Source organism: Sphaeramia orbicularis, chromosome 16 (assembly GCF_902148855.1).
Source record: "Sphaeramia orbicularis chromosome 16, fSphaOr1.1, whole genome shotgun sequence".
NCBI lineage: Eukaryota > Metazoa > Chordata > Actinopteri > Kurtiformes > Apogonidae > Sphaeramia > Sphaeramia orbicularis.
The window spans coordinates 31,945,356-31,971,582 of NC_043972.1; the positions used below are offsets into that span (position 1 = coordinate 31,945,356).

Below are 26,227 nucleotides of genomic sequence, written 5' to 3' on the forward strand. Positions count from 1 at the left end.
CTTTCACTTTCTTGTACACACATCAATAAAAATATGAAACAAACAAAAAAAAAGGTGCAGAGGTTTGGTAACATAAATTGAACAAATCATCCAAACACAAAGGTCAAGGCCAGAGTCAACAACATAATATATTATAATGTGTAGCCGTTGATACAGTTTACATTTGAAGTTTGTTTTCCATGCAGAGTCAGTGTGTCACTGGGAGACTGTTATCTCAGAGGCGTATCAGTGTTCAGTAAAGTCGGCCTAGATTTAAGCATTTAATTACTGATGTTTTGGTGTCCATTGTCAGACTACTTTTACCTCATGGTCCCATTTACAAAATTAGCTTACCTGTCTAATCTCACTCTTTAAAATAATCATTTCCTGACTGAGATTAGAACACTCAGATCCAAATCCCCTGCAAATATAGAGATTAAGATGATATTTCATCATAGACTAATCCACGTAGCCCTGTCATGTTCTCATTTAGCAGTGAGAATTCCAGGAAAACAGCCGGCAGCCGCACCATAAACATTATAAACAGGGGATTTTGTAATATATTAGTAGACACAGAGAATATTGCATCATTTTAGGTTGTTGTCACTTTTGTTTACATAAGTGCTGAGACAATAATAACACAGGAAATGCTTAAGTAATAAACATTATCGATGCTGACGTATAGCTCACTATGGGGACACTGGCAGAGTTTTGAGGTGACTTTGATGTTATCTCAGAATGTCCCTGGCTGTTCCAATATATAACAAACAGTCAGAGCGGCTGAATGCTGGAGGTGAGGCTGTCTAAAATAAACCCTCATATCTGAAGGGGGATGGACAAGGCGTGTCCTATGGGTCCCTCCCTCAGTCTCCGTATACGCTCCGTCTGACATAGTCACATGGTGAGTCATGTCAAACACTGCCTCAGCGCTGTCCTTCAAGGTCACAAGACATATTAAGATAGAAAGTGACATAACTGACACATAAAAGTATAGCTTTCAGCACATTTATAAGGTGGGAATGTGTTGGAACGCTCTGTACACACTGTACAGCAGAAGAAAATGTATGGATGTTACAGGAGTGTTCTGTCAAAAACGTCTGGCAGTAACATGATTATGATGATTGCCTTCACGTTATTGTTATCCATTATTATTGGTGATCTGTAGCACAATCTGTATGTAGAGAAAGCTGCAATTCATTACTTGTTGATTATTAATGAGTTGGAGTAATTTTTCTTTAAAAAATGTCTAAAATCTTGTCTTGCAGCTCTTTATATTCCCTCTTTTCCTCCCATCTCATCTTAAGCTTTATTTTTCTGACATTTATTTTAGGCTAATTGATTATTCAGCTAATGAAGAATATAACTCTCATTTGTTCACTCATTCATTTTGCAAATGGCTTAATCTTCTGGAGGGTTATGGGAATGCTGGAGCCAATATCTGTTACCAACAGGATGAGGGCCAATTCATCGCTGGGCTTTTACAGACACAAATAACCAACCTATAACTGTCAGACAATGAAAATATCTCTGAGTCACAGCCCTATTAGTTGTTTCTCTAAAATAATGAGCAGCCATTATGTTCATGTCAGGGCAGGACTGAAGTGAAACTTCATTAGTGTTATTTCCAAACAGAAAAGCTGTTGTGTGTAATGAAAATTGACTGAATCTGTTGTTTACAGATGGTCACACCAAATGCAACAGCAGTGTTTATGGCATTAATGTTTTCTCTAATTTGTGTAAGTGTGTGAGAGAGAGTGAACTCAAGGCAAGTCATTTTCATTTGTCTATAGCAAAATAATTTCACCAAAATACAGAAGATAGAGTGAGAACTTAAACTTACTGCAAGCTTTTTTCAACCATTTCAGGAGCAAAATAATTTCACCAAAATACAGAAGATAGAGTGAGAACTTAAACTTACTGCAAGCTTTTTTCAACCATTTCAGGAGAAAATAGAGGAGAAAGCGTAGGCAGAATCAGGTATTAGGAAAAAAAGTCTATGTGAAGTTGGCAGTGTGTAGTGTTGTGCAGTTTGAGATGTACAGTGCAAACAGAGGCTCAGATGTGGTTGTCTCCTAAGGCTGGCATTTACAAAGAACCAAATGGGGCCTCGCTTGAGTATCTGAGAAAACCACAGGGTCCATCATCAAAATTCTGTGTATTGAAAGAGTGCATTGTAGAAATTAATGGCAAACAGAGAAGAAATGTGTTGGTCTAGGAGTTAGGCAGAGACAGATAACACAAAAATCTCTTTCATGTTGTCAGTGTTTCGCGCTGTTTAAGATTCACAATGCAAAGAAAGGCTCAGATTTGGCTGTCTCCTTGGGCTTACATTTCTAAAAAGCCAACTGGGAACTCGCTTGAGTATTGGAGAAAACCACAGGGTCCATCAGCAAAAGTTTGTATAATGAGGGGATTTATTGTCAGGTCATTATATTCCCACGACAGACAAAAATCCCTGCGGACTGGCAGATGCTTTATTTGCAATACTCTGTAATGAGAAACAAGAAAGTGGAAAAACTTTGTTCAAATAGCATGTGATTTGAATGCATAATACCAGGCAAAGGATCTGCAAGTGTAACATGAACACAGAGCCTTATTTCAATGCATGATGGAGTAGCCGGAAGTTTTCAGTGACGTGTGGACGAGTCAAGCATTGTTTTCCACTGGTGTGTGTTACCTGTCGGCTGTCATGTTTGGATGAGGAGCTGCTGTTGCTGCGTGACAGGGAGGAGATCTTCTGTGACATGGCAGAACTGCGCTCCTCTGAGCCCATCTCACCCCAGACTGTGCAGACTACAACCGGAGCTGCAGGAACATTCCTCCACTGAGAAAAAAAAAGGGGTGAGATGGGGTCAAGAGGAGAGAAAAGTGCAGAGAGAAATATGGCTTTAATAGGGAAGCCCTCTAAAAGCCTTTTAGCTGTGTCTTGCTAAAAAAAAAAAAATGCATTAAGGCGTTATAGTGTTTAGATTTTCCATCTTCAGTAGCAGAAATATGGGATGTAATGAGATGAGCTGCAGAGACAAGTTTTCAGCATCGGCAAAAACTGAATTGACAGACAAGCCTGAGGGACATAAATTGGTGTAGAAGTGAAGATACCATCAGTTTAAATAATTCACATTTAGCCTTTATGAAGAATGCTGACCTGTCAGCATTTAAGAATCATACTCTCTTAAACCACAAATAGAGTTATAGCTGCCTCTTACCCCCAACAGGTGACAAATGACATAATTAGAGTCTTTATATGAGTAAAACTGACACAATGAAAATACTGAAATAGTAGGGAGAGTTTACAAAGTAAATGTTGCGAGTGGCTCCATCCACTTTCAAGTGTTAGAATGAATTAACTCGATACAGAAATCAGTAAATTTCATTTCAAGCACTAGTTATTTAAAGCAATTTGTCAAACAAGACATGTACAGCTACTCTAACAGCTCTTAGTGGCTTATTATAGCTGTGATGCATTGACATAAATGACTGTTAATCTGCTAGTTAGGACTGAAGTCAAAGTGTTCTTGGGTATACAATTGGTTGTAAAGGTACTTTATCATATGCCAAAGTTTAACCCTATAAAACCATTTGTGTCATATTTGCTATGCCAGGTTCTAAGACCTTTATCTTATCGAAAAGATCAATGCTTTCCTTAAAAACTTGTTTGATATGGCGCGATACGTGTTTTCTCTCCCCTGGTGGATTATCATCCTGCTACAGACAGTAGAAAGGCTTTTTTTGGCCTTTTCAAAATGCCTGCTAATGTTAAATCATCCAACACACATTTTGTAGGAAAGTATTTGGTAATTTTCAAAAAGTTGCAATAAGCAAAATTCAAGGGAAATAAAAAAAGGCTGTAAAAACGTTTATGTAAAAAAAAAAAAATACTTGAAATGTTTGATATTTTCAAAATGTTACTAGTAAGTTAACGTTGTTGTGAGCATAAAGTTGCCAAAATGCCCAATGTATCAAATATGATACAAAAAAAAAATATCATAAACAAAATGGTATGACAAAATGTTTTGTTTGGAGTATGTTAAAAGGGTTCATAAACATTTAAATTCCAAAAAAATAGAATTTTGTGACTAGTTTTTAATGGGTCAGGTTTTACAAGGTTAAGGTAAAAGAAAACTATAACAGGGGACCATCCTGTAGTTTGGATAAGTAACTACATTTCTCTATAACACATATTGAAGAAGTGGCAGTAGCACATACTGGAAAACTACAAAACAGTTGCCACTTAAGTGATGAAATGATGATAAACCTTTTATTCTACTCCCATTCTTACATAACCAGGTATGTCTACGTTAAATTTGAATCATTGTTTCTGTATTTTTGAAAGTGATGATCTATTTTCACAGACATCTACATAATGGAGGCATAAAACCCTAGTGTCAAATGTGAAGATGCAGTGAGCTGTGATATCATCAGTGAAATATACTATTATCACTTCAACAGAGTGTGAAAATAATTGGGCCTCTTTAGTAAACAGCAGCCTCCCATCAACTGCCACACATCACACAGACCAATTAGGATGATGCACTGAACACACGACGTCAGCACATAAAACCGAATTTGCTAATGCATCCTGAGTGACAGCTTGTCAGAGTATGTAAATCACACTGTAGGGTGGAACTGAGGTTAGTCCACATGAGAACAGCAGGTCATTGGTTGAACTTTCTTGAATTCCTGGATCATTACAGTACATTACATCTGTGAGATTTAATATCCTAATTATATTGTAGTCTTCTTTTTTTCTTTTGAAATTTATGCTGCCCAATACTACTGCCTTCATATTTACAAAGCTCAAAAATCAAAATAGTAAAATGAGGCTGAAAAAAGGCTTTAACATCCATAGAAGTAAAACAATCTACAAATAATGGGAGTTTAAGGCTATTTTAGTTGACTTTATATTGTATTGCTTGTTTTTGGATGGTTTATTGGCTACACGTGGCATCCATGAAAAAGACAGTGAAGTAGTTCTGAAATAGAATAGAATAGAATCTGAAATTAATACTAAACACAAGTATGATCATGGTACAATAACAGGCGGTCGATAGACAATAAATTACACAACCCTGTGGTTAGCCTGTAGCTAAGTTAGAAACCACTTAACATTACACTGCACATTAATTTTTCATGAAAAAATGCAAAATGGTCACCCATGTACGCAGTGTGTCCGCCCACCCGGACATGCTACGTGTTGTTACTACTTTGAAGCATCAGCAAGGTTAATCACATTACCTGCTCTGCATCCATGGGCTTTGTGCTACATAATGGCCACAGCCTCTCATGTTTGGACACAAAAGCATGGTCATCTGAAACCTACAGCCTTCAGCCAGGCCTACGCCATTTCTCTGTTCGTGGACAACAGATGGTGGTTCACACTGACAGAGGACATCTCACAAAATGCATCACAAACAATAGATCAAAGTGTCAGGACAAACAAAAAGATGACACCAACAGCACATCTTGCACAATTTCCTTTTTCCTTCTCGAAGGACTATCTAATTATCTTATGATTTCATCCTGCCCCTTATGTGCAGGTCTGTCACATGGTCATCTTTTAGGAAACTGATTCATCTGACTTAACACCACTTTTCAGCCTTTCAGGGTGACAGTAGTATTAGATGTCAGAGCTCCAACAATTACCCTAATTTCTCTATGAAGGCCTACTCAAATGCAGAAATGCAGTAACTGACAGCAATAAAACTCCAATGGATAGAGAGGGGCTCAGCGTGGCAGTTGTTGTTGTTTGTACAGTTGCTGCTGTCATTTACAGACTTACAAAAACAGAAAAACAGATATGAACTTAAACAAATGATTGACACAGGCAACAGCAGTCTAGCAAACAGTAAGTGTTTGCGGTTCATACTAATGAGCAGGTTAATCATGCATGAGACCAAAGCTTAGGAAAAACAGATATGTTGACAGCCAGTGAGTGTTTGTCCAGTGTGCTGCTCTAAAGAAGCGGACAGGATCACATGAACACTGACAGCTCTGGACAACAAAAGGCGAACAATGGCCAAAGGGAAAGTTCTACATTCATGTATGAATGCATGAACACAAACACGCATGGACACATACTCTGGGAAGACAGCAGATGCAAACATAGTAACACATGATGTGTGAATGAAAAGGAAGTCAAAAGAGTCAAGTAAAACAGGGATGAATGTTGTATGTGGATTTATGAGGCTTTTGTAATAACGAAACTCACCTTCACAATGAATCACTGAGTCTGTATGAGCTGAGTGAGTTCTATTGTACAACATTTAAACAGCCTTCAAAAGAACATTTTATGTGTTTGGTGTAATCTGAAATGTATTCATGGCAGTTAAGAGTTAAAGCTGTGGCTTATTTTAAGAAAATCTAACTGAGCTGTTCTCCTTAACTACATCATACTGAAGGTACAGCTTCTTTGACAAGTTTAGTCTAAATGGAGTTTATTTGCAGAATAATACTCAGGTAAATGAAAATTCAGAAATTTTCTGTTTGCTATTACCCCGACAGGGGAGGCAAGGGGTATTGTTTTTGGTTCAGTTTGTTTGTTTGTTTGTTAACACTCTAGCAGCAAAATTATTGGTTGAATTAATACCAAATTGGGTTTATAGAATGCTAGTGACCCAGAATAGATGTGATTATATTTTGGGAAAAGTAGTTCCAATTTTTTATGAATTTTTAAACTCTCTTTTTCTCATTTACTTATAATGAGTGAAATTTCAAATGTCTATAAAACATCAATTTTGTTTCAATTTACTTCAAACTTGGCACATATAAAGAGGCAATTGATATGCTGACACCAGCACATGCATAGACATGATGACATCCGCTGGATCGATGCCAAAATAAGCTACAATACGTGTGAGGGGCGGGGTTTGTTTTGTCTGACACCCCTTGTTTGTTTGTTAACACTTTAGCAGCAAAACTATTGGTTGAATTCATACCAAATCGAGTTTATAGATTGCCAGTGACCCAGAACATCATTACATTTTGAGAAAAGTAGGTCGAAGTTCACATTTTTTATGAATTAAAAAAAAAAAAAATCTTCCCATTTACTTATATTGGGTGAAATATGTGCGAGGGGTGGGGTTTGTTGTGCCTGGCACCACTTGTTCATAATGTAATCACTTGACTAAAGGTATAGCTCTATAACCAGATGTTCCTCCACAAAATAACAGATGATTTACTTGAAAAGGTGTCTGCTCTTGAGTGTTTTAGTTCAGTATATAAGTGGTGTGTAGCGAGTGTTATTTTAATGAAGAAAAAGACAGAACAGGAACAAGAAAAGTGAATCTTTATGTGTATTGACTAAATTTTATAAAGAAAATGAAAAGCCTCACTGGTGAATTACATTTTAATTTACTTTCCAGTTTTCACCAACATGACCACAGTATAGACTATTCCTTTAGACAACCTAAAAATAAAAGCCACGACTTCCTGAGGCACGGGAAGGTGATCACTTACGTAATAAAGCGAGACAGTGATAGATGTTGTACCCATGCATTATTAAATCTTCTCTTGCTATCTTTCCACTGGTGTGAATCAAGTGCTAGTCCTGGGCAGATCTTAGTGCACATTTGGACTGGGTTCAACTTGCGAATTTTTAAGAACCAGTTTACTTTTACATGGGCAGAGCCATAGAACTGTATCATCATGACACCATACACGCCTGTGTACAACTCTGCTTTTCCTACAATGTTAGTGCCACAAATTCCACACTGAAGCTTTGTTTTTTATTTTCTTTTTAAGACTAAGCAAACTAGATGCTGAACTAAATGGGTTCTAAAGGTTAAAGTCACTATTTAGTGGGACCCCTGACCCCATGACAAGAAGCAACACAAACAGTTAGAAACATATGGCATGTGTTGAATGAAATCTGGTAGAAAACATCAGAAAATAAATGCAATAAATCTCATATTGTCTGAACAAAAAGGTTAAAGGGTCATCACTTTAACTGTACTGTTCTGTTGCTGCATACTGTGAATGTTTTTTTTTTTTTTTTTTTTTTTTTACATATTAAGAAGTTATTTTATTATTTTTTAAATTTTGTTTGCACATCTTATGGTAGTTTTTATTCTACCCTATTTACCTTTTATATATTTTATCTTGTATTTTATCCTTTTATCTTCTATGCTACAAAACCGAGACCTGGGGAACTATATTTCGTTTTATCATGTACCATTGATCAAATGACAATAAAGCAGAGTCTGAGTCTATCAAGTGCAAAGGGAGGTCCCATTAAATATGACCACTTTGGTATATAGAATTAAAACAGTGTTAGTCCTATACAAGGCTATGCTAGTTAGACTACCTAGCAATCTGCAAAACCTGTTCACAATGAGACATGAAGGCTATAATCTAAGGGGTGAACATAACTTCGTTTACCCAGCGGTCCACACAACTCTGAAAAGTATGTGCATTTCTGTATGTGGGATCATGTTATGGAATAAACCTGATGATACTTTAAAGTCATGTAAGAATACACTGCTATTTAAAATACAATACAAACAAATGTTAATCGACTCATAGAAATGCACTGAGTAATCAGACCACTTTCATATTCTAGTATGTGTAATGACAGATATTGTTGATGGGTTTATATGTAGTTTGGGGCTTACATATTATACTAGATATTATATTAGTTTAGTCTCTATTTGTTTATGGTTATTTCTGGCAGAATGGTTGAGCAATGGTGATACAACCAATATAAAGGGGCTCTGACTAGTTATTCCTTCTTCTCTAATTTAATGTGATAAATAGCTGATGAAGGAAATATATTTGGTTATAAATCTGACACTGAAAGTAAGGAAGGGGCAGGACTAGATAAGCCCTTGCTTCTTTCTGTCCCTTCTCAAACTGTGTTTATGAGTTGATTGATATGTACACTTATGTTAAATTTATTGTGTTTCGTTACTTTTTCTGTGATTAATGACCATTGATGGGTGCATATGTAATTGACTTTTTTATTTTACTTTATTTATTTTTGATTTTTTTTACTTCAAAGTTTGAGACAAATAAATAAATAAAATATATAAATAAATTCAAATCTTATGAACGAAAATTATGAACGATTTAAGATTTTAATCGATTAATTTCTGGCTACATGAGGCAAAGACAATGATTATGATTATGATAATGATTATGATTAAAATACTCCTTGTGTACAAAAAAAACTATATGTGTTATCTGACTGGTGAAACACATTCACAATTAATGTATTACAGGAAGCAAACAGGTTGCATTTAGAATTTTTGCTGAGCAAGGAAAGTCTCCAAGGAATAATTTTTGATTTTGCAATGTAAGCATTTTTCACAATTTTCAGGATGCAAAACCTTGATTAATTTAATTAATCTGATATACTGTCAAGCCCTATCTGCAATTTAATGTGATTCCCATATCACATGGCTTATTACCCCTGTGGCCACAGTTTAATGATGCTGTTTTCCACTGTGAAACTAGTTGTAAAGCTTTACTGTCGTACTCTAAGTTGTAACCACACAACCTTTATCTCTTTTCAGCTGTCACCTGAGCGGTTCCATTGGTTTCCTCCTCACAGACTGCTGATACTTCAGACTTTCAAAACCCACACATATCTGTGTTAATTTTCTGAGATTAAGGAGTGGCAGGGAACATTCAACCATGTCTTAGCCAGCGATAGATCAGTGTTGAGGTTAGATGACTTAATGTTCCTTTAAGCTGCACTACTGATAGAAGCTGAAAGCCTTTTATTACATTCTGTAGTTCATGTTGCAGATGTTCCTCTGTCCTTCCACTGTCTCCTGAGTCTGCCAAGGGGCTGACAAAGACTAACAGGCTTTCAGGCATCATTAGGATGTGACTCACCAAAATAAACGTCTCATAGTTGAACCCCCACAGAGCTGCTTTCATAGGAAATAGAGTCATGTTTGAAAATGACAGCACTTAAGCTCCAACTGCACTGCAGTAATTCAGAGTAGTTGGGTGGGAAATGACTCTAAAACATGCTCTCACTGCAAAGAAACATGAAACCAAAGGGACGAGAGAGAAATTCATTTAGGAGAGAGAGAGAAAACAGAGCTGAGTTTGGTGAAGACAAGGGGGGCTGAAGCTGCTCCAGAGGAAGATGCAGCTTCCGGTGGAATACAAGTCATCTTAAAATAAAACAGAGATAATCACTGATAAAATATTTACATAACCTTTGAATATGCACATGTAGCTCCTATATTTGATATTTCACATACAAATACATCGAAGAGTACAGTTATATTTCAATTTCAAGCAAAGGAAGGCAGTTGCTCTCTGTTTTTATTTTACATTTATGAGGCAGCCAATGTTTATGCATCACCAGACGAAGCAACAGGAAACAATATAAATTTAAAAGATGAAAATAAAAACTCAATTTCATTAGACAGAAAGAATGGCTTTTCATCGCAGACTGAATCTAAATAGTTTTCTTTTGATAACACTGCCTTCATGAGACAGAATTATCTAAATAGGAAAGAAAAATCAGTGCTAACTTAAAATTGTTTCAAGGGGTAAATTGCTTTGACCTTCAATCTGATCTTTTCAGCGAAGCTCAAAATAAAAGACCTCTCGCACTGACCAAACACCTGATGTGATGTTGTGGTAATAACCTTATCTAAAAAGTCCACCAGCCATTCTCTGACAGATCATTCTTCTGAATACAAAGCTTAAAAGCAATAAAGACAATTCTGATAATTATGCTAACGAATCATTTACCTTTTCTCTCCTCTGGTCACCCATCCTTCTGAACAGACACACCCGAAGGCGCTGATTCATTCTGACATTATTTTTTCTCTCTAAGCTGGTTTGTCTTGAGCAGACAGATTATTCTTCCTGTTTGTGAAACAGCGCAGTCATTTGGTGCATTTCTAAAAGCTGCTAGCCACCAGTGGACACACACTGGGATCTCATTAGCTGCACCTAATGGTTACCACCTCAATAACACTAATCTTATTACATCTGTACATTTCCCTGCTGGAATAATATGTTATTTCATTACTGAAAAGTCGAACAACTATTTTTTATCAAGTGGAAGGGAAGCTAAAACATAGGCTGGGAGTATGGTGCAATAAATCATCAACAGTGTTCTCTTATACTGTAATTCAACAGGCAAAGATCTTTGAAAGAGCACTCTGTTGTTATAGTCGTGACAGAGAGAGTACGTGTAAATGAATACATCTACTTTATTATTCCACATTTTATCTCTGACTTGAGAGTAGAAATTATTGGATGCATAATTTCATGATCTTGACTAGAAGTGCTCTTTTAAGTGTAAATGTGAGTCTGAAAAGAAAATATTCTGCATAAATGACTTTCAATTCTTATGAACAGTGGAGAGACAGGAAACAATGATTGTTTGTGTGGAAATATCACTGGAATCTCATAATCTTCATACCAGAGACCAGCCATAAGTGCATTTTTGAACACTAACACAGTAACCATAGTTTATCACAGGAAATAGACATATAATAATCTCTCATTCCTATCATCTCTGCTCCCCTCAAAAACATTGGCACTGAAATTATGTTTGTCTAAAATTAAAGCTGCAGGAGCTGAAATCATGGATGGAAAACAGTGGATAATGGAAAATTCCAGAAGTCACACACCTTTCTCCTACAGGTCTGTCCTCTCAGTCCAAATCGAAAATAATACATCAAACAGGGGCGGATCTAGAATATTTTACATGGTGTGGCTTGTGAGAGTACTACAGGGATCCCCATATATACAAGTATATATAAAATACTTTTATTGATTGCTGTACAATGGCCTGTATACACCACCACTAACTGTAAGACACTACCCTGGTGTTCTTAATACACAACAGGAACAAGACCAGTGTTCAAATAAACAAAACAGTGAAGCTCTTGAAAAGTTAAAGTACTAAAATCAATCAAATCAATCATAATCAATCAAACTACAAGTAAAATTTATACTCTGTAAATAATTCAGTTATTATCAAGATATAGTGGAGTGGAAGAGTAGCACACTTTTGGTTGATTTATTGATTCTTTGAATGCTTTGAGGAGCTTGTGGAAATTGTGGCAGTTTGTGGGTGACATTTACACCCTCCGCCCCCACTGTAGACCCGCCCCTGAAGATAGATGAGCTGATGTTGATTCATGCTGTTACGGAAAAGTGAAGGCACTTTAGAGTCACGAGCAGGTCAGATCTGATCTGACAGGATCTGATCAGTGATAGTTAATTACAGCTGCCCATCATGCATTTAACTCCCCCACCCCCACCCACCTGTCTGAAAATGACTGTGATCAGAAAAAACAGGGGTGTTACGTGGTACATTTTCTACAGCTTGAAAACACAGAGAAGTAGTAGATGCATTAAGTCTCATGTCATCTCATATCACTTCATTCACAATACGCTTTAATATATTTATGTAATTTCTTTCTAATGATGCGAAAATCTATCAAACACTGCAGCTTTAACAATTTAAACCATTTAAAAAATACTGATTAATACTGAGCTGATCATCTAAGAAAAATAAATAAATTATGTATTTGTGGAATAACTATGAAGAATCTAGATGGGAGTGTATTTCAGCCAATTATTCTCCTTAAAAGTCAGTGAATCTCTATTTCATACATGTTGTTTCCATCGTTGCAGGCTTCTGCTGGTGATCATGTAAAGCAGTTATACAGGCAAATCACATCTGAGTACTATGTTCCGTGTGTGTGTGTGATTAGAAATTTAGATGAGACTCCAAGAGGCTGCAATCAGTCTGAGAGCAAAACACTCCCTTCTCAGCTTGAATAAGCTTTTTATCTAAGTCTGAATAAAGTTAGTCATGGTGAGAAGAAGACGGCCAAATAAACATGGAACAGTAAAAAAGCCTCCAAGACTATTTCCCCCCATGATAGTCTGCATATTAATTACAACAAATTAATCGGTGTCTCTAGCCTTGCATTTTTTTTTTTTTTAACTTATTTAGGTACAGTAATGGACAAAATGTTTTTGCACACCTCATGTATTTGTGATATATTGCATTAAGAGTCACTCCAAAGTCACTGAACTCTGCCAAGTATTGTTCCATTCTCCAAACCCACATGCTCCTTTCTGCATGTGCACCATTCCATTGAGGTCAAAACTGGATGTTTCAACATGAAAAAGCCCCTTGAAACATATCCACAGCATGACATGTTGTAACTGTAAAGAATTTAGTTTCGTTACATTCTTATTCTTATTATTATTAATAATAATAATAATAATAATAATAATAATAATAATAATAATAATAATAATAATAATAATTACAACAAGAAAAGCACTCGGAGTGCAGACGTCCGCCAAGACAGATCTGTCTGTCGCCCCCCCATCACCACCAAAATTTAATCATTTCTTCCTTGGGCCAATATCAACATTTACTGAAAATTTCAAGAAAATCCATCCATAACTTTTTGAGTTATCTTGCTAAAAAACAAACAAATAAACAAATACGCACACACACACACACACACACACACACACAAACACACAAAGCAAAGCGATCACAATACCTCCTGGAAGAAGTAATAATAATAATACATTGGTTTTATATAGCACTTTTCTAGGTGCTCAAAGATGCTTTACAATAAGCAGCCAAGGAACAAACACACAACAAACGGGCAAAAACAGTTATGGAACAGATACAGAGCTAATACAAAAAGGGCAAACAAAGAACAAAAATCCTCAAGCAAAAAGGCTGAGACAGACGCAGAAAAGAAAACACATGAGACAATAAACAAAAAACACCAGTGCATCTTTTCTGGTTCTGCCCTAAACTGCACAATTTTTGGTCAGCTATATTTGAGCCGTTGTCCAAAGCCTATTCTAGAGTCATTCAGTCTAACCGTGACCTGGCCATCCTTGGATGCTCTGCCCAGACTTCCGATCTTCTGCACGACACACAGGTCGCTCTGCGCCCAGGGATGGTGGTGGCTAAGAAACTTATTCTTCTAATGTGGAAGTCTACCACTCCCACCCACCTTTGCTCAGTGGCTCAGCGAGATTTTATCGGTTATTCAAATGGAAAGACTGCACGTGCAAACCCAATTTGCAAACCCAATTTGAGAGAATTTGGGGACCCTCCCTATCCCAGGTCAAGTGTGATGCCTGACTCAACTTTTCATATGGTACTTGCTTTACTTTCACTACTGCAATTATGTTTTTTTTTTTTTTTTTTTTTAATTTAATTTAATTTAATTTATTTAACCTTTATTTACCCAGGCAAGCAATTAAGAACAGATTCTTATTACAAATGGAGCCTGATCAAAGAGCAATGGCTCCTTGAGGGGTAGAGGGTGGTGGTAAAAGTAAAAACAAGGTTACACAATATATAGAAACAAACAGGTAATAAATAAGTACATTACATTAATAACAGTGAGACATGTGAGAGACAAATACACAACAGGTGCAACAGTCAACTAAAATTTGTTGCAAGTTTTGCTTAAAAACAGTCAGAGATGTGAGGACAGTGAGTTTGAGGGTGTTTTGTAGAGTGTTCCAGTCATTAACTGCAGTAAATCGGAAGGTGGTGCGACCGAAGACAGTGCAGGCTTTGGGGATGGTGAGTTTGATGAGATTACCGGACCTAAGATTTGTTATTAAGATATGCTATTTCTGTAAGTCTATTTATGTAGTTTACAACTATCTGGCAGTCTCTATGTTTGACTGTTTCTTTGTTGTGGCATGTTTTGTACAGTTTTGTTAAGTAAAAAAAAAACAAAAAAAAAACAACCTCAAATAAAATATTGAAAAAAAAAAAAAAACAATAAACAAAAAGAAAAAAAATTGCATTTGTTTGTGTCTGTGTGATTTACACACCTTTTGAAACACAAAAAAGATTTTTACGCAAATATTTCATGATAACATTTAAGATTGCATCAAATTTTTAAGGGTGTCCAAAAACGTATTTCCACTACTTTACAAAATCAGTGCACATAGATGTTCTGTCTCATCAGACTGTATCAGAAGTCTGCGTGACAACATCCAGCCAGCAATTAGCTCAGAGGATTGACACAGAGACAAAGCTGGCTTCATCCCAGCATCAGATCTATTATTCATTAGCACACCTCTTGACCAAGCAGGGTAATGTTTGCCAGCTCACATCAATGTATGTGCGTAGCCAGACCTTCTCTAAATGAGCCACAGATGGTAACCCCTGGTCCTGATCTGCTTAAGGCGATGTGGTGAAAGGTTGCCAAGGCCAAAGGGAGCCACTCCAAAAAACAGGTTTATGCCGCAAAGCTTAAAGTGTACACGGCTCGCTCCGCTATTTGTCAGGTTACATTTTCAACAAAAACGGGAGATTCCTCAACTTTACTTGGACTGAGATAATGTGGTCAAAAATGGATTCGCTCCTTTGTGCTGCATTTCATTCATGTCTACAGTCTGACATATGACAAGCTCTGCATCACACTGCATCCTGTTAATCAGCCACATCCTCGACACACTCACTAACCCTCCCACAACCCACTCCTCCATCGCTCTCCATCTGTTTCTCTTGTCTGCTCTCGGTGTGGCAGAGATCCTCTCCTTTGTTACATTTACAGTGTGGGGGAGCCTGACAGACTCATAACTCAACACTCGCTCATTAGGACACAGAAAACGTCACAGCTTCAACTCTCACTGACAAAGACAAGCGAAAAAACACACATGTGGAGAAGGTGGTGTTATGAAGTGCTCCTCTTACTTGTGTGATCCAGTTGTTGCTTTCCAAATCCACTGCTGTGATCAGGAAGCAACAGCAGCATCATCTACATATTCATCCAGAGCTTGACCAATAGTGGATTAGCAAAGGCTGAAGCAGTAAAAGCTGATATCTCTACATGTTAAAATAATACACGGAGGACTAATTGTTGAAATGAACATCAAACAAATCAAAGTAGATAATTAACAAATCTGGAGCTGAATTCCAAACTAATGGGAAAAAAAGAAAAATGAATAAATAAACAAAGCAATTCTAGTTCAGTTCAGTTCAGTTTAGCTAAGGCAGCTTTCATTATCCCAAATGGACAATTCTTTTGCAGCTTTCTCACATACATACAACAATCAGTAAAAGAAAAGAAACATTAAGAGACATAACATCAAAGTGATAAAAATCAATAAATAAAAACCCAGACAATCCACACAATAAATCCTCTAAAAATAGCCAATTTCATCTAAAATGGGTGGAATCTGTATTTATGAGCTTAAAAGCTTGGGGAATTGTTTTGCTTTTGGGCAAATTATAACATTGACTCAAAGGCAGCGGTAAAAACTTGGTCTACAGAATGTGATCTGGTTGACTGATCATTATTTTAGTTTTCTCAGCCGTTTGTTTCTCCCAGAATGTGCCCAGTTTCCTCTGCCAGAAGCCATTGATCTCAGAACGCTCTTTGACGATGGTGTCTAAGCTGTTCACAGACAACCCATTGAACCAGCAGATAAAGGAAAGGGTTAAAAGACTTTAACTAAAAGATGAGATAAAAGCTCCACACAATGGTATCACAGACATTAAAAGAATTAAATGAATTCTTTGTTGGGTCTGTTCGATAATCAGCTTGGTATTGTCTTTCAATTTGAGCTGAAAATCAACTGATAAGAGAAAAAAAAAAAAAAACCTAACTGTTACATTTAGGCTGTGAAATGACTAAATGCACACGAATTTTCAGGTTCGATTATCTGAATTGAATATTTCTCTAATGATCCTGTTTACATGCAGCTGTACATATCCCATTAAATACGTTTTTTTTTTTTTTTTTTTAGTTTTCTAGTGGTAGTAGATATTCCACTGTGTGAACTCTTCTGTTCCTTCAAACACCCTCTGAAGAAAGGTCAGCTTTTTGATATTTGCTCATATCCTTACACTTGTTGATCTACTTGGTCGTATTGTTTAACAGTAAGTGTGTCCTGCTGACCAGAAATGTGAAGTTTTCTTTGTTTTTACCTCAGACGACCTCAAACAAAGGTCATGTGTTGCAACCAGCAGGTAAATATGCAAATTAGATTCATCTTGTGATTGTGCTATATACAGTACTGTGCAGAAGTCTTAGGCAAATATTAGGTTTGTTGGTTTAGTAAAGTTCTAATGACCACACATATGCATTTCTGAGGCTGTGTATTAAGATACAATATGGTTATATAGGATGTATAAACCAAAGAGGTAGTATTTACTGTGACCTCGCTTTATACTTAACATGTCTTTAACCCCTTTGTTCAAACAATATGAAATTTGTTGCATTAATTTTCAGATTTTTATACCAAGTTTCATTCAGCACGTCAGATGGGTTCAGTTATTTGTGCTGCTTCTTGTCATGGGGTCACACTAAATACAGACTTTAACCTTTAGAACCAATTTAGTTTAGTTTTTTGTGCCTTTTAAGGTTGTGCACATGTTCCCTGTATTTCCTTGCTGTATCTGAAGGAACGAGAATGAAAAATAAATATGTACGCTCATTTCAACCCTGCAAAAACGACAAAGCTAAAGGTGACCTAACACTTTTACACAGTAGTATACATGTCCACAGAATCCTCATAAAACTGGAATGTTGGCATATACCACATGTCAGAAATGGAAAATGCTCCATTGAGAAAAAGACCGAATTGGGAGTATTCTGGCAGAATATGTTGTTAAGTGACACCTGTCAAATTCACAATAATGGCATTTTTTTAATGTGAATGTAAACATGGCTAATGGTTTAACTAGATTTGGGCACAAAAACAATTTGGTTAAGGCTAAAATAAGAAGGATATATGACAAACTTTTCTCAATTAAACACAAAAAACCATTACTATATTAGCCATCAGTCACTACAACAGTCAAGTTCCGCTGCTATTAGATTTATAAAACCGTTATTAATCCGTCTGTCTCCAGCATTGACTGATAGAGGAGGTCACTGAGAGTATTTCTCTAATTTTTAGGATTCTTATCATGTTTCACAACAATGGATGGAGCAAAAAATAGTCCCAAATAAAACAAAAAAAATGGGAACATCTGCACTGCCACAAGCTATCTCTTAGTCCTTTGAGTGAAGTTATATTTAGACACAGCATCGTGTTCCATTACCTTCCTTTTATGGACAGACAGAGATAAACTGCCTTACTTAAAAGAGTTACCTCATCTTGAAAGATTTACTTCATGTCTGAACTCTGTCAGCTGCCTCCGTAAAGCAGTCCCAACTCACTGGGCTGGAGTATGGATGAGCCTACGCCATGCAAGGTCCAATACATCATATGAGATGTAGGCTGTCAGAACACACACTGACTCAAACTGTGGTTTCCCCAATGCGACAAAAAGGGAGGGAAGCGAAAACAGGAAAGGGGGAACTGAATTTTCGATTTCTGACAGGGTTGTGGTTCTGTGGTATAGCTGCACTCGTTCTCTGCAGGTCTTTTTTTCACTGTTTTTTAACATTGTACAAACCCATCACACCCACAGAGCTGTAAGGCTATTTTATTACTGACCCAGTTTATTCTGTTGACCTTTCCTTCTGAAGGTTAAGTAAGACCCCTAAAGTTTCTAGACTGGCATTGATTTTGTGGTAAACAGCTTTAACATGATTAATGTTTAATTATCAGATAGTTCTGGTGTTTAATACAGAGAAGCTAAAATGTTCAAAACTATGTGAAGATAACACTCTCTAAAAGATTTAATGCCAAAAATGCTAAAAAGACCACTGAATTGAGCTGATCGAGTGCAAACAAGACTAGAATAAGAAAAAGGGAGCACATACCAGCAGATACTTAGGTATTATAAGCATAGATACCAAAACCTATAAAATATTTCTGTGGATATAAATCTTTAGATTAGAAGTAATGTCTGAATAATATTAAATGATGTCCAAGGTAATAGGTATACAATAATAATTCAGGATATACTTGGGACATTACCAGCGCTTCAGTTATGGTGGAAAATTAATTGAAGATTATCTTTCAAATCTGAAACAAAGATCTTAATATTTCTGCAAAACTGTCTATTAAAGTTCAACTGCTGAAGTCCACAACTTCTTTCATTCAAGAAGTGATGGATTATTTTTAGCTGCTACAATAGCCAAACAGATACTACTGAGGGGCAAAAAAGTCTGCCCCCTCATATATATACTGAAAAAAAACAAACAAACTATAATGATAACACATTTTGATGTGCATGACTGTTGAATACTGTCTGCTTCATTTGAGTCAGATAAGATTCCTCAATCTAGACTTCACCCTTAAAGACCCAGTGCTAATTTTGTGTCAGTTCTCAAATGATTTTTTTTTCTCTCTATTTAACCTTTCTTAAGTGATTTATTACCATTTATTATAATATTATCCTATGTATTTTTCCACTTTTCACTGTAAATCTACATTTTCCTATATTTAATTTCCTATACTTGATTTAGATGCTCATGAAAACTCAGAGTAAATTCAAAAGTTATTATATCAAAACAGAGAACATAACATGCTGCACACTTTTAATACCCCTCGGCCAAATACAGTGTAAGATTCTGTTGAAAGTTACTGCCATATATTTAAATTAGATTGTCTTTGTGTAAAACTTATTACATACATATTTATATTAAAAGTACTCAGATATTATAACTGCACAAGGCCATTTGACCTTGAAAAAGTAGGTCACCTATTTCAATAGGCTTCTGCTCCATGCCAAGATGCAGTCACAAATTCGATGCAGATATGTCAATGCGTTCTTCAGATAATGTGATTATGTCATTAAAAGGACAGACAGACAGACAGACAGACAGACAGACGGCAAAACAATTACTGAAACTGAAGAAAAAAATTTTTTTTCAGTAAAATCTAACATTAACTAAACATAAACTAAGTGTCTCCATCCACTGTTGTTTATCAAATTCCATGGGTTTTACTGCTGAATCAATGTTGTAGAAGATGACGGTGTTTCCATGTTCACTATGGAGCCTCTGAACATCCAAATGGGTCATATCTGATGACCATGAAAAGATGAATAACTGTATTTTACACCAATCATTTATATGTATTGATAGGATTAGTGGATCAGCAGGTATTAAACAGTTCAGATCAGTAGATACCTTTGGTTAGTGGTGGCAGTTTGGGTCTTTATGGGTTAAGGTCAATAATACTGTAATCCAGTATTATGAAAGGTGGTGTTTAATAATTTGAAGTGTCAGTGTGTTTGACCCTTTTTCCATTTTACGTTTGATATTCCTCTTATAAAATTAATGGATACCTGCTTTATTTCTGTGTTTAAAATTTGAATAAAATATTCATTGCAAAACAACAGGTTTTCTCCTGTAACTGATGCATTCATAAAGTGGTATAAATATGCAATGGAAATCATGGACATGGGTCATCTATCTAAGGTTTAAATTCATGTTATTGGTTATTGTTAAAAATTGCAGGCATTACATGGATGTGTGTCTTTGTTTTCATATTTGCTCTGTTGCACCGCTACTGTTTATATTGTACATAAACATCAACTCTACAATAGTTCAGATGCTGCCATTGGATAATTACTGCAGTGTTTAATATGTTTTAGAAGCTAATTTAACCCTTCATCTGACTGTTTCAGTGGAAAAAGGTCATGTGGTCCGATGAGTTTAGACTGACCCTGTTCCAGAGTGACAATAGAGAGGCAGATGAAGTGATTACCCATCATGCCTAGTGCCTACAGTACAAGCCTATGTGGGCAGTGTTATGATCAGAATTTTTTTTTTAAGTGGTCAGATCTGGGTTCAGTAGCATTATGTGTCCATAAACTGAGGTCAGCTGAACCTCAATAGACTGAATGACCAGGTCTGAACATCAGTAGATTTTTTTTTTCTTCCCTGATGACAAAGACATTTTCCAAGATGACAATGCTATGATTCATCAGGATCAAATTATTAAAGACTAGCTCAGGGAGCATGAGACTTCATTATCACACATGGACTGACCTCCACAGAGTCCAGACCTGAACCCCATGGAGAACCTGAGGGATGTGATGGAGAAGACTTCACTCAGAGGTCTGACTCTGCCATCATCAGTTTAAGATCTTGTTGAAAAATTAATGCAACTGGACAGAAATAAATGTAGCAACATTTACTGCAACTTTGCAAAAGCATGACATTGTACAAATGATGCAATGACAAATGCATCCCATAGTCTGAGCTAAAGACAGTCAAGTAAAACATTGTGTGAGTGTGTGTTTGTCTTCTTTGTTGGCCAGGCAGTAAATATATGATTTATTTTCACCATGTTTATATTATTCCTATGTGCAATAATATTTTTAAAGTGCCGTCACATTTTATTTTCAAAAAATATGATGATTTTAAAAAAATATGATTTTAACTATTTAGGAATGACCACTATTCTAATGTAGTCTTTCTGTTATCAGAGGCTAAAAAGCACTATTGCACTGTTTGCTACCTATCTAGTTCCACATTTTTCATTATATAGATACTGTATGTGAAAATATGTCTAAAAGTGTCATGATGAGTTACAGGATTAATATGAGGTGGATGAATATTATCATAAGACTCAAAGCTTTGCATTATTTAAACATATCAGATTATCATTCCACCTTTTACCATAATGAATAATTCAGTTCAGTAAACTATTTTTGAAAAACAAAACTCTATAAAGCAATTTAGGAAGAAATATGCCCTAAAAATGGGCTCATGCTATTGTGCTCAAGTTAAAACTACCTGCTGATGTACCCCATGTTAAACATTTCATGCTGATACCTGGTAGAGTTTGGACCTCTGGATTCCGACAGTGATTCTGATGGTGAAATGAGGAACATGCTACAAACATCATGTCTTTTACTAAATGGATCAAGACGCAATGGTGCATTTACCTACCAGCGTCCTCAGCAGTTAAAGCCTAGTCATGAGGAGACAACTGTGTATTCAAGCAACATTTGGGTCTGTATGAAAACCACACAAGGTATGTAATGTATTATTATTATACTGTCAGAACTATATAACTGCATGGACTGAATATTAAATGTTTTTGAGTTACTGTGGAACATAGCCAGTGACTGATGTTTCTAATTTGATATTATTTGGAATGCAATGGAATTCATTGCCATAACTGAGGACAGCCTTATCCAGGGGCTCTGACCCTGGACCCCACCATTCTTCTGCGAGTTAACTGATAATCCTATTTATTCATTACAAAGGAAACTGCAATTGCAGTTTTAATTTGTGCTAGCCAAAAGGCACTATTTTTAACTGAATAATAATGGTTTTAATTTAAAAAAATACCTACAGGAAAAAGACAGGCTGCACTGTATTCTCCTACTGCACATCACATCTACCTGCTTACATACAAAGCCTCATGAATTATTCGTGTTGGCTCTCTTCCCACACAGAAAGACGTAACACCTGCCACATGCATGAGATGCTCACAACCGCTGCTCTCCGGGTCCTCTTCCTATTCTGCAACATTCACCTGTTGTTACTCAAAAAGTCTGTCGTTTTGTTTCTTGTGCAGACTGTGAAGCAATACAGCCCACATTACTGTCTGCATAGCTTATTCTACAACACATACTGTATATCTGAAAATATAATTACAGTGTCACGTTTCTATCGGCTAATCAGCTCGGTAACCACCAGTGTCGTGACCTCAAACAGCAGTGTGATCTGCAGAATAAGACTGAGGTGTGAAATGGACCTTTAAAGTGTAGCAACAACATGAAGCAGGTGACCTGGAAAACTGCAGGAACACCCCTATCACTCTAAAGGCTCAGCAAAAGATAGCAAAGAAAACATGATACAATACATTGTAATCAAACAGATTATATGGTTGTACTGGTTTGTTCAAATATTCAGCTGGATGCCAGGGGCAAACTGAAATTATAGAGGAGGTGAGCTCTGAGCTGCACAAGGATGTTTTCCCCTTTGTTTCCACTGCATTCCACAGATGCTTTTTCTTTGCCCTTGTTATTAAATGTACCTTTGGATTTAGAAGTGATACAGCGGAAAAATATCATGAGCGGCTGACCACAAAAAAAAACCTCAGTCCTGAGGGAACACAGCTGTGACAGTGTAAAAGAGAAGTAGTCCATACATTGAATTTCATAAGATCCTGGTATTTTTAAACCACTTTTCAGTCTGCTGATCTTATTTTCTGATTTCTGACTTTCTGAATTTAATGTCATCCTTCACTTGCATACCTCTCTGGGGCAGGACATGCACACTATCAAACTGCATGTCACGACGCACATTTTTCATTTTTTTTTCTCCCCAAAAGTCTCCATACCCTGGGCCCCACATGTTTGAACACACACACCCATCACAAACATCCACTGAAAAGCCTGCTCTGTTGTGCTGTTGACACAGCAGCCAAAAGAGCTGCAATAACAGTATGTTGGCTGTTAAAATTACAGCTACTCTGCAATAATCTAACAACAAAACAGTTTGGTCTCAACCACATCTTTAAATGGATTAAAATGATGGAAAGACTGCAGATTTTTTAGTCCAATCCTCTATTGAGAAGGTGAGCCACTATTATTATACTGGATTTACACTAAATTGTAATGATCGGTGTTAAAAAGTACATGTTCCCAGAGTAAATCTCTTAAGTGGACTAAGTGGAATAACTATTATCTCTTTTTGGATTTTTTGTCCAAACATACCACAGTGTGCAGTGAGATGATGAAAATGGATCATACCTGCGCTCACTATCACACACACCTACATCCACTCAGCGTGGATGAGAGCAGACAAGCCACTCATAGAGGCACATTATTCACAGTTTGGCTTCTGACTGATGAGCTATTAATGCACAAAGGTAGACCCAACCACAGTGACTTGTCTTTACTTGTCAGGAGGAAGAGGAAGGAGGCTCAGAGTTACCGTGGAGACTCAGAGAACTTACATGAATCAAGGGTTTTGATCATACATTCAGGGATTTAAACTGACTTGTATGCTTTCTAGCAAGTTTCACCCACTCTTGAAACATATAGCTTCCTGTTGGCTTGCTGTGAAGCTTTACAAGTGAGCTTTGATGTCATGTCAAAGGTTATACAAGACTGTGTTTAACAGCTGTTTCATGTTTCTGTTACCTTACATGCTGCTTCAAAAAGTCTATGAACAGTGAACAGTAATTATTCAACTGATGCCATCCTGTTTTAACTCCACACAAAGAGGACATAAAAGAAGAAACTGTACTTTCTATGGGAATTTAGTATTACTAGAACAAACGCACTCACCTTGGCTGATGAGTTGCTGATGTGACTTCCAGCTGATGAAGATTGCTGAAGATGCAGGTTTGGATAACAGTTGGTAGGAGATCAGGATGCAGCTTATCTAACCCCACAAACGCACCAAGGGATGGAAAAGTGAAAGAACTGCAGTGTGCATACTCTAACATGCATCCACATGCACAAGCCGCACTCACTCTTCTCTCACCAGCATCAGTTTCTCCACCGCTGTACCGTGGAGGGCGGGGCTTGTTCCCACGCCAATGACATGCACGGAAGCCGCTCGACGTCACATCAAGGGGCGGGACTTGAGGTATTGACAGCGTCTTTTTCCGTGACGTGATGCGGAGGACCCCCAAAAGCAAGGACGTACATCATGGATTACTGTCATTGCCTTCAAGTGAGTCATTTAACCACTAGATCATTTAACTTTTATTATGTTTATGTTTTATTGTGATTTATTAAGCATTCAGGCTATATTTCAAGGTTCAAATATTGAGCAGAATCACTTAATTTTTCATCTAACCTTGTGTGATACGAAAATATTGCCTACATCATCAAAACAACAAGATAATCGTTGTTGTAAATAGGAACTAAAGTCTGAAAGGCCGCATTGGATGTTCAATGTGATGATTTGCTGCCCCCTGCTGGATTAAAGTTGAATCACATTATGCACAATTTAAAGTAAAAAAAAAAAAAAAAAAAACTCACAAAGAAATCCAGCACATTTTCATTGACAAAATAAAGAATAAGTAGCCCTATTTACAAAAATACATCAAGGGAAATTTCAGTGCTTGTTTGATTGTGTGAGACATTATTGCATGTTTTGTGTGTTTTCTTTGAGTAACCTCAAAGAGAGGCTGTTATCAGTCAAGGCTGCAGCTTGCTGTTCAAGGACTTACTGGCACAATAACAACGAAAAGAAACTGTTCCTGAGGTTGAATGCAACAGATTAACATACACAATGACATTGGGGTGAGTTGAAGGTCACTGCAGCACCTAGGATGCACAGGACTCCATAAAACTGTCAACACACTGCTCTGTAGTCGACAAGGGAATCAGCCCAGCACACATTTTCTCCTATGTGAAATCAGGAAGCTTACAATCCAGCCCCAAAGTATTTATGAATTTACTGCTGCTGTGTAGGAGGGTTTTAATGTGCGCTGCCTTTGTTTAATTTTACCCCTGCAATAAGCCTCATCTTATTGGAGCCTCGTGCAGAACCATTATGGCAAAATTAATCCTGAGCTCTAATGAATATTTGAAATGAAATGCACTGTGTCAAAGAGCCAATTAAGAATATTTGGAGATTGGATTGACTGCTGTACTTACAAAGCATTTACCCTCAAAGGCCAAAACTGAACATAATCTATTGTTGTGGAATAATTGCTGAAGCTCTAACCGTATCCATGTGCTCTGTAAAGTGACATGATGTGGAGTTTATCTGCTTTTTTCTCATTTGGGTATTCAGAACCTGTGTTGTGAATATATATAATTGACAAAAAACATCCATTTGTTCAGTTGATAATACAGTTCTTTTTGGATATGTGTACATGGTCAGTTAATGAAATCTAAATAAGTTCTAAAATCGAAATAAATCTAAAGAATAAAGAATAAAGAAATTTAAATAATAAATAAAAACAGTTGGAATCTGAAAACAGTAACATTTAAAATTAAACATAAACTTTCTGATGTTCTGTCAGAGAGAATGTCAGCAAACGCATCAATGCACAGATACAAAGATACAAAGAAATTAACAAGAACCAGATGAAACTTCAGGTTCCTCTGAATCAAACACACTTTATGCAAAATTAAAATGAAATTATAAACAAATAGAATACATACAGGAGAAGCAGATGTCTGAAACACTGATCTGGGCCTTTGAGGGTTAAGCCAGCAAGGACAATAATAATCAGCCTGGAAATGAGGTTTAAGCTAAAATCTTTGTATATAAAATGTGTTCACTGACTTGACTGTATATTTAATATGATGTATAGATTATAATTTCTACAGATTTTTCTGTTAATAATGTAGTTGGTGAAGCTCTAAATAAATCCAGATGTGAATTTTGCAAGAAAATAAACCACTTTTACTTCTATTCATTACATCCAAAGAAATGAT

At 36.6% G+C, this 26,227-nt stretch overlaps 1 protein-coding gene across 2 annotated transcripts in view; it reads right to left on the reverse strand.

Moving 5' to 3' along the window:
• The window catches only part of osbpl3b (oxysterol binding protein-like 3b), a 51,140-nt gene extending 26,849 nt beyond the window's left edge, over positions 1-24,291 (reverse strand). The window contains exons 1-2 of one of the 2 annotated variants that reach the window (XM_030158738.1): positions 24,116-24,291; positions 2,657-2,798 (exon numbers count right to left, since the gene is read on the reverse strand). In XM_030158738.1, coding sequence (XP_030014598.1) covers positions 2,657-2,798; positions 24,116-24,276 — 303 coding nt within the window. In that variant the 5' untranslated portion in view covers positions 24,277-24,291. Of the gene's footprint in view, positions 1-2,656; positions 2,804-24,115 lie in introns of both variants that reach the window. The other variant, XM_030158739.1, reaches the window with a different exon arrangement.
• Between the last annotated feature and the right edge of the window lie 1,936 nt (positions 24,292-26,227).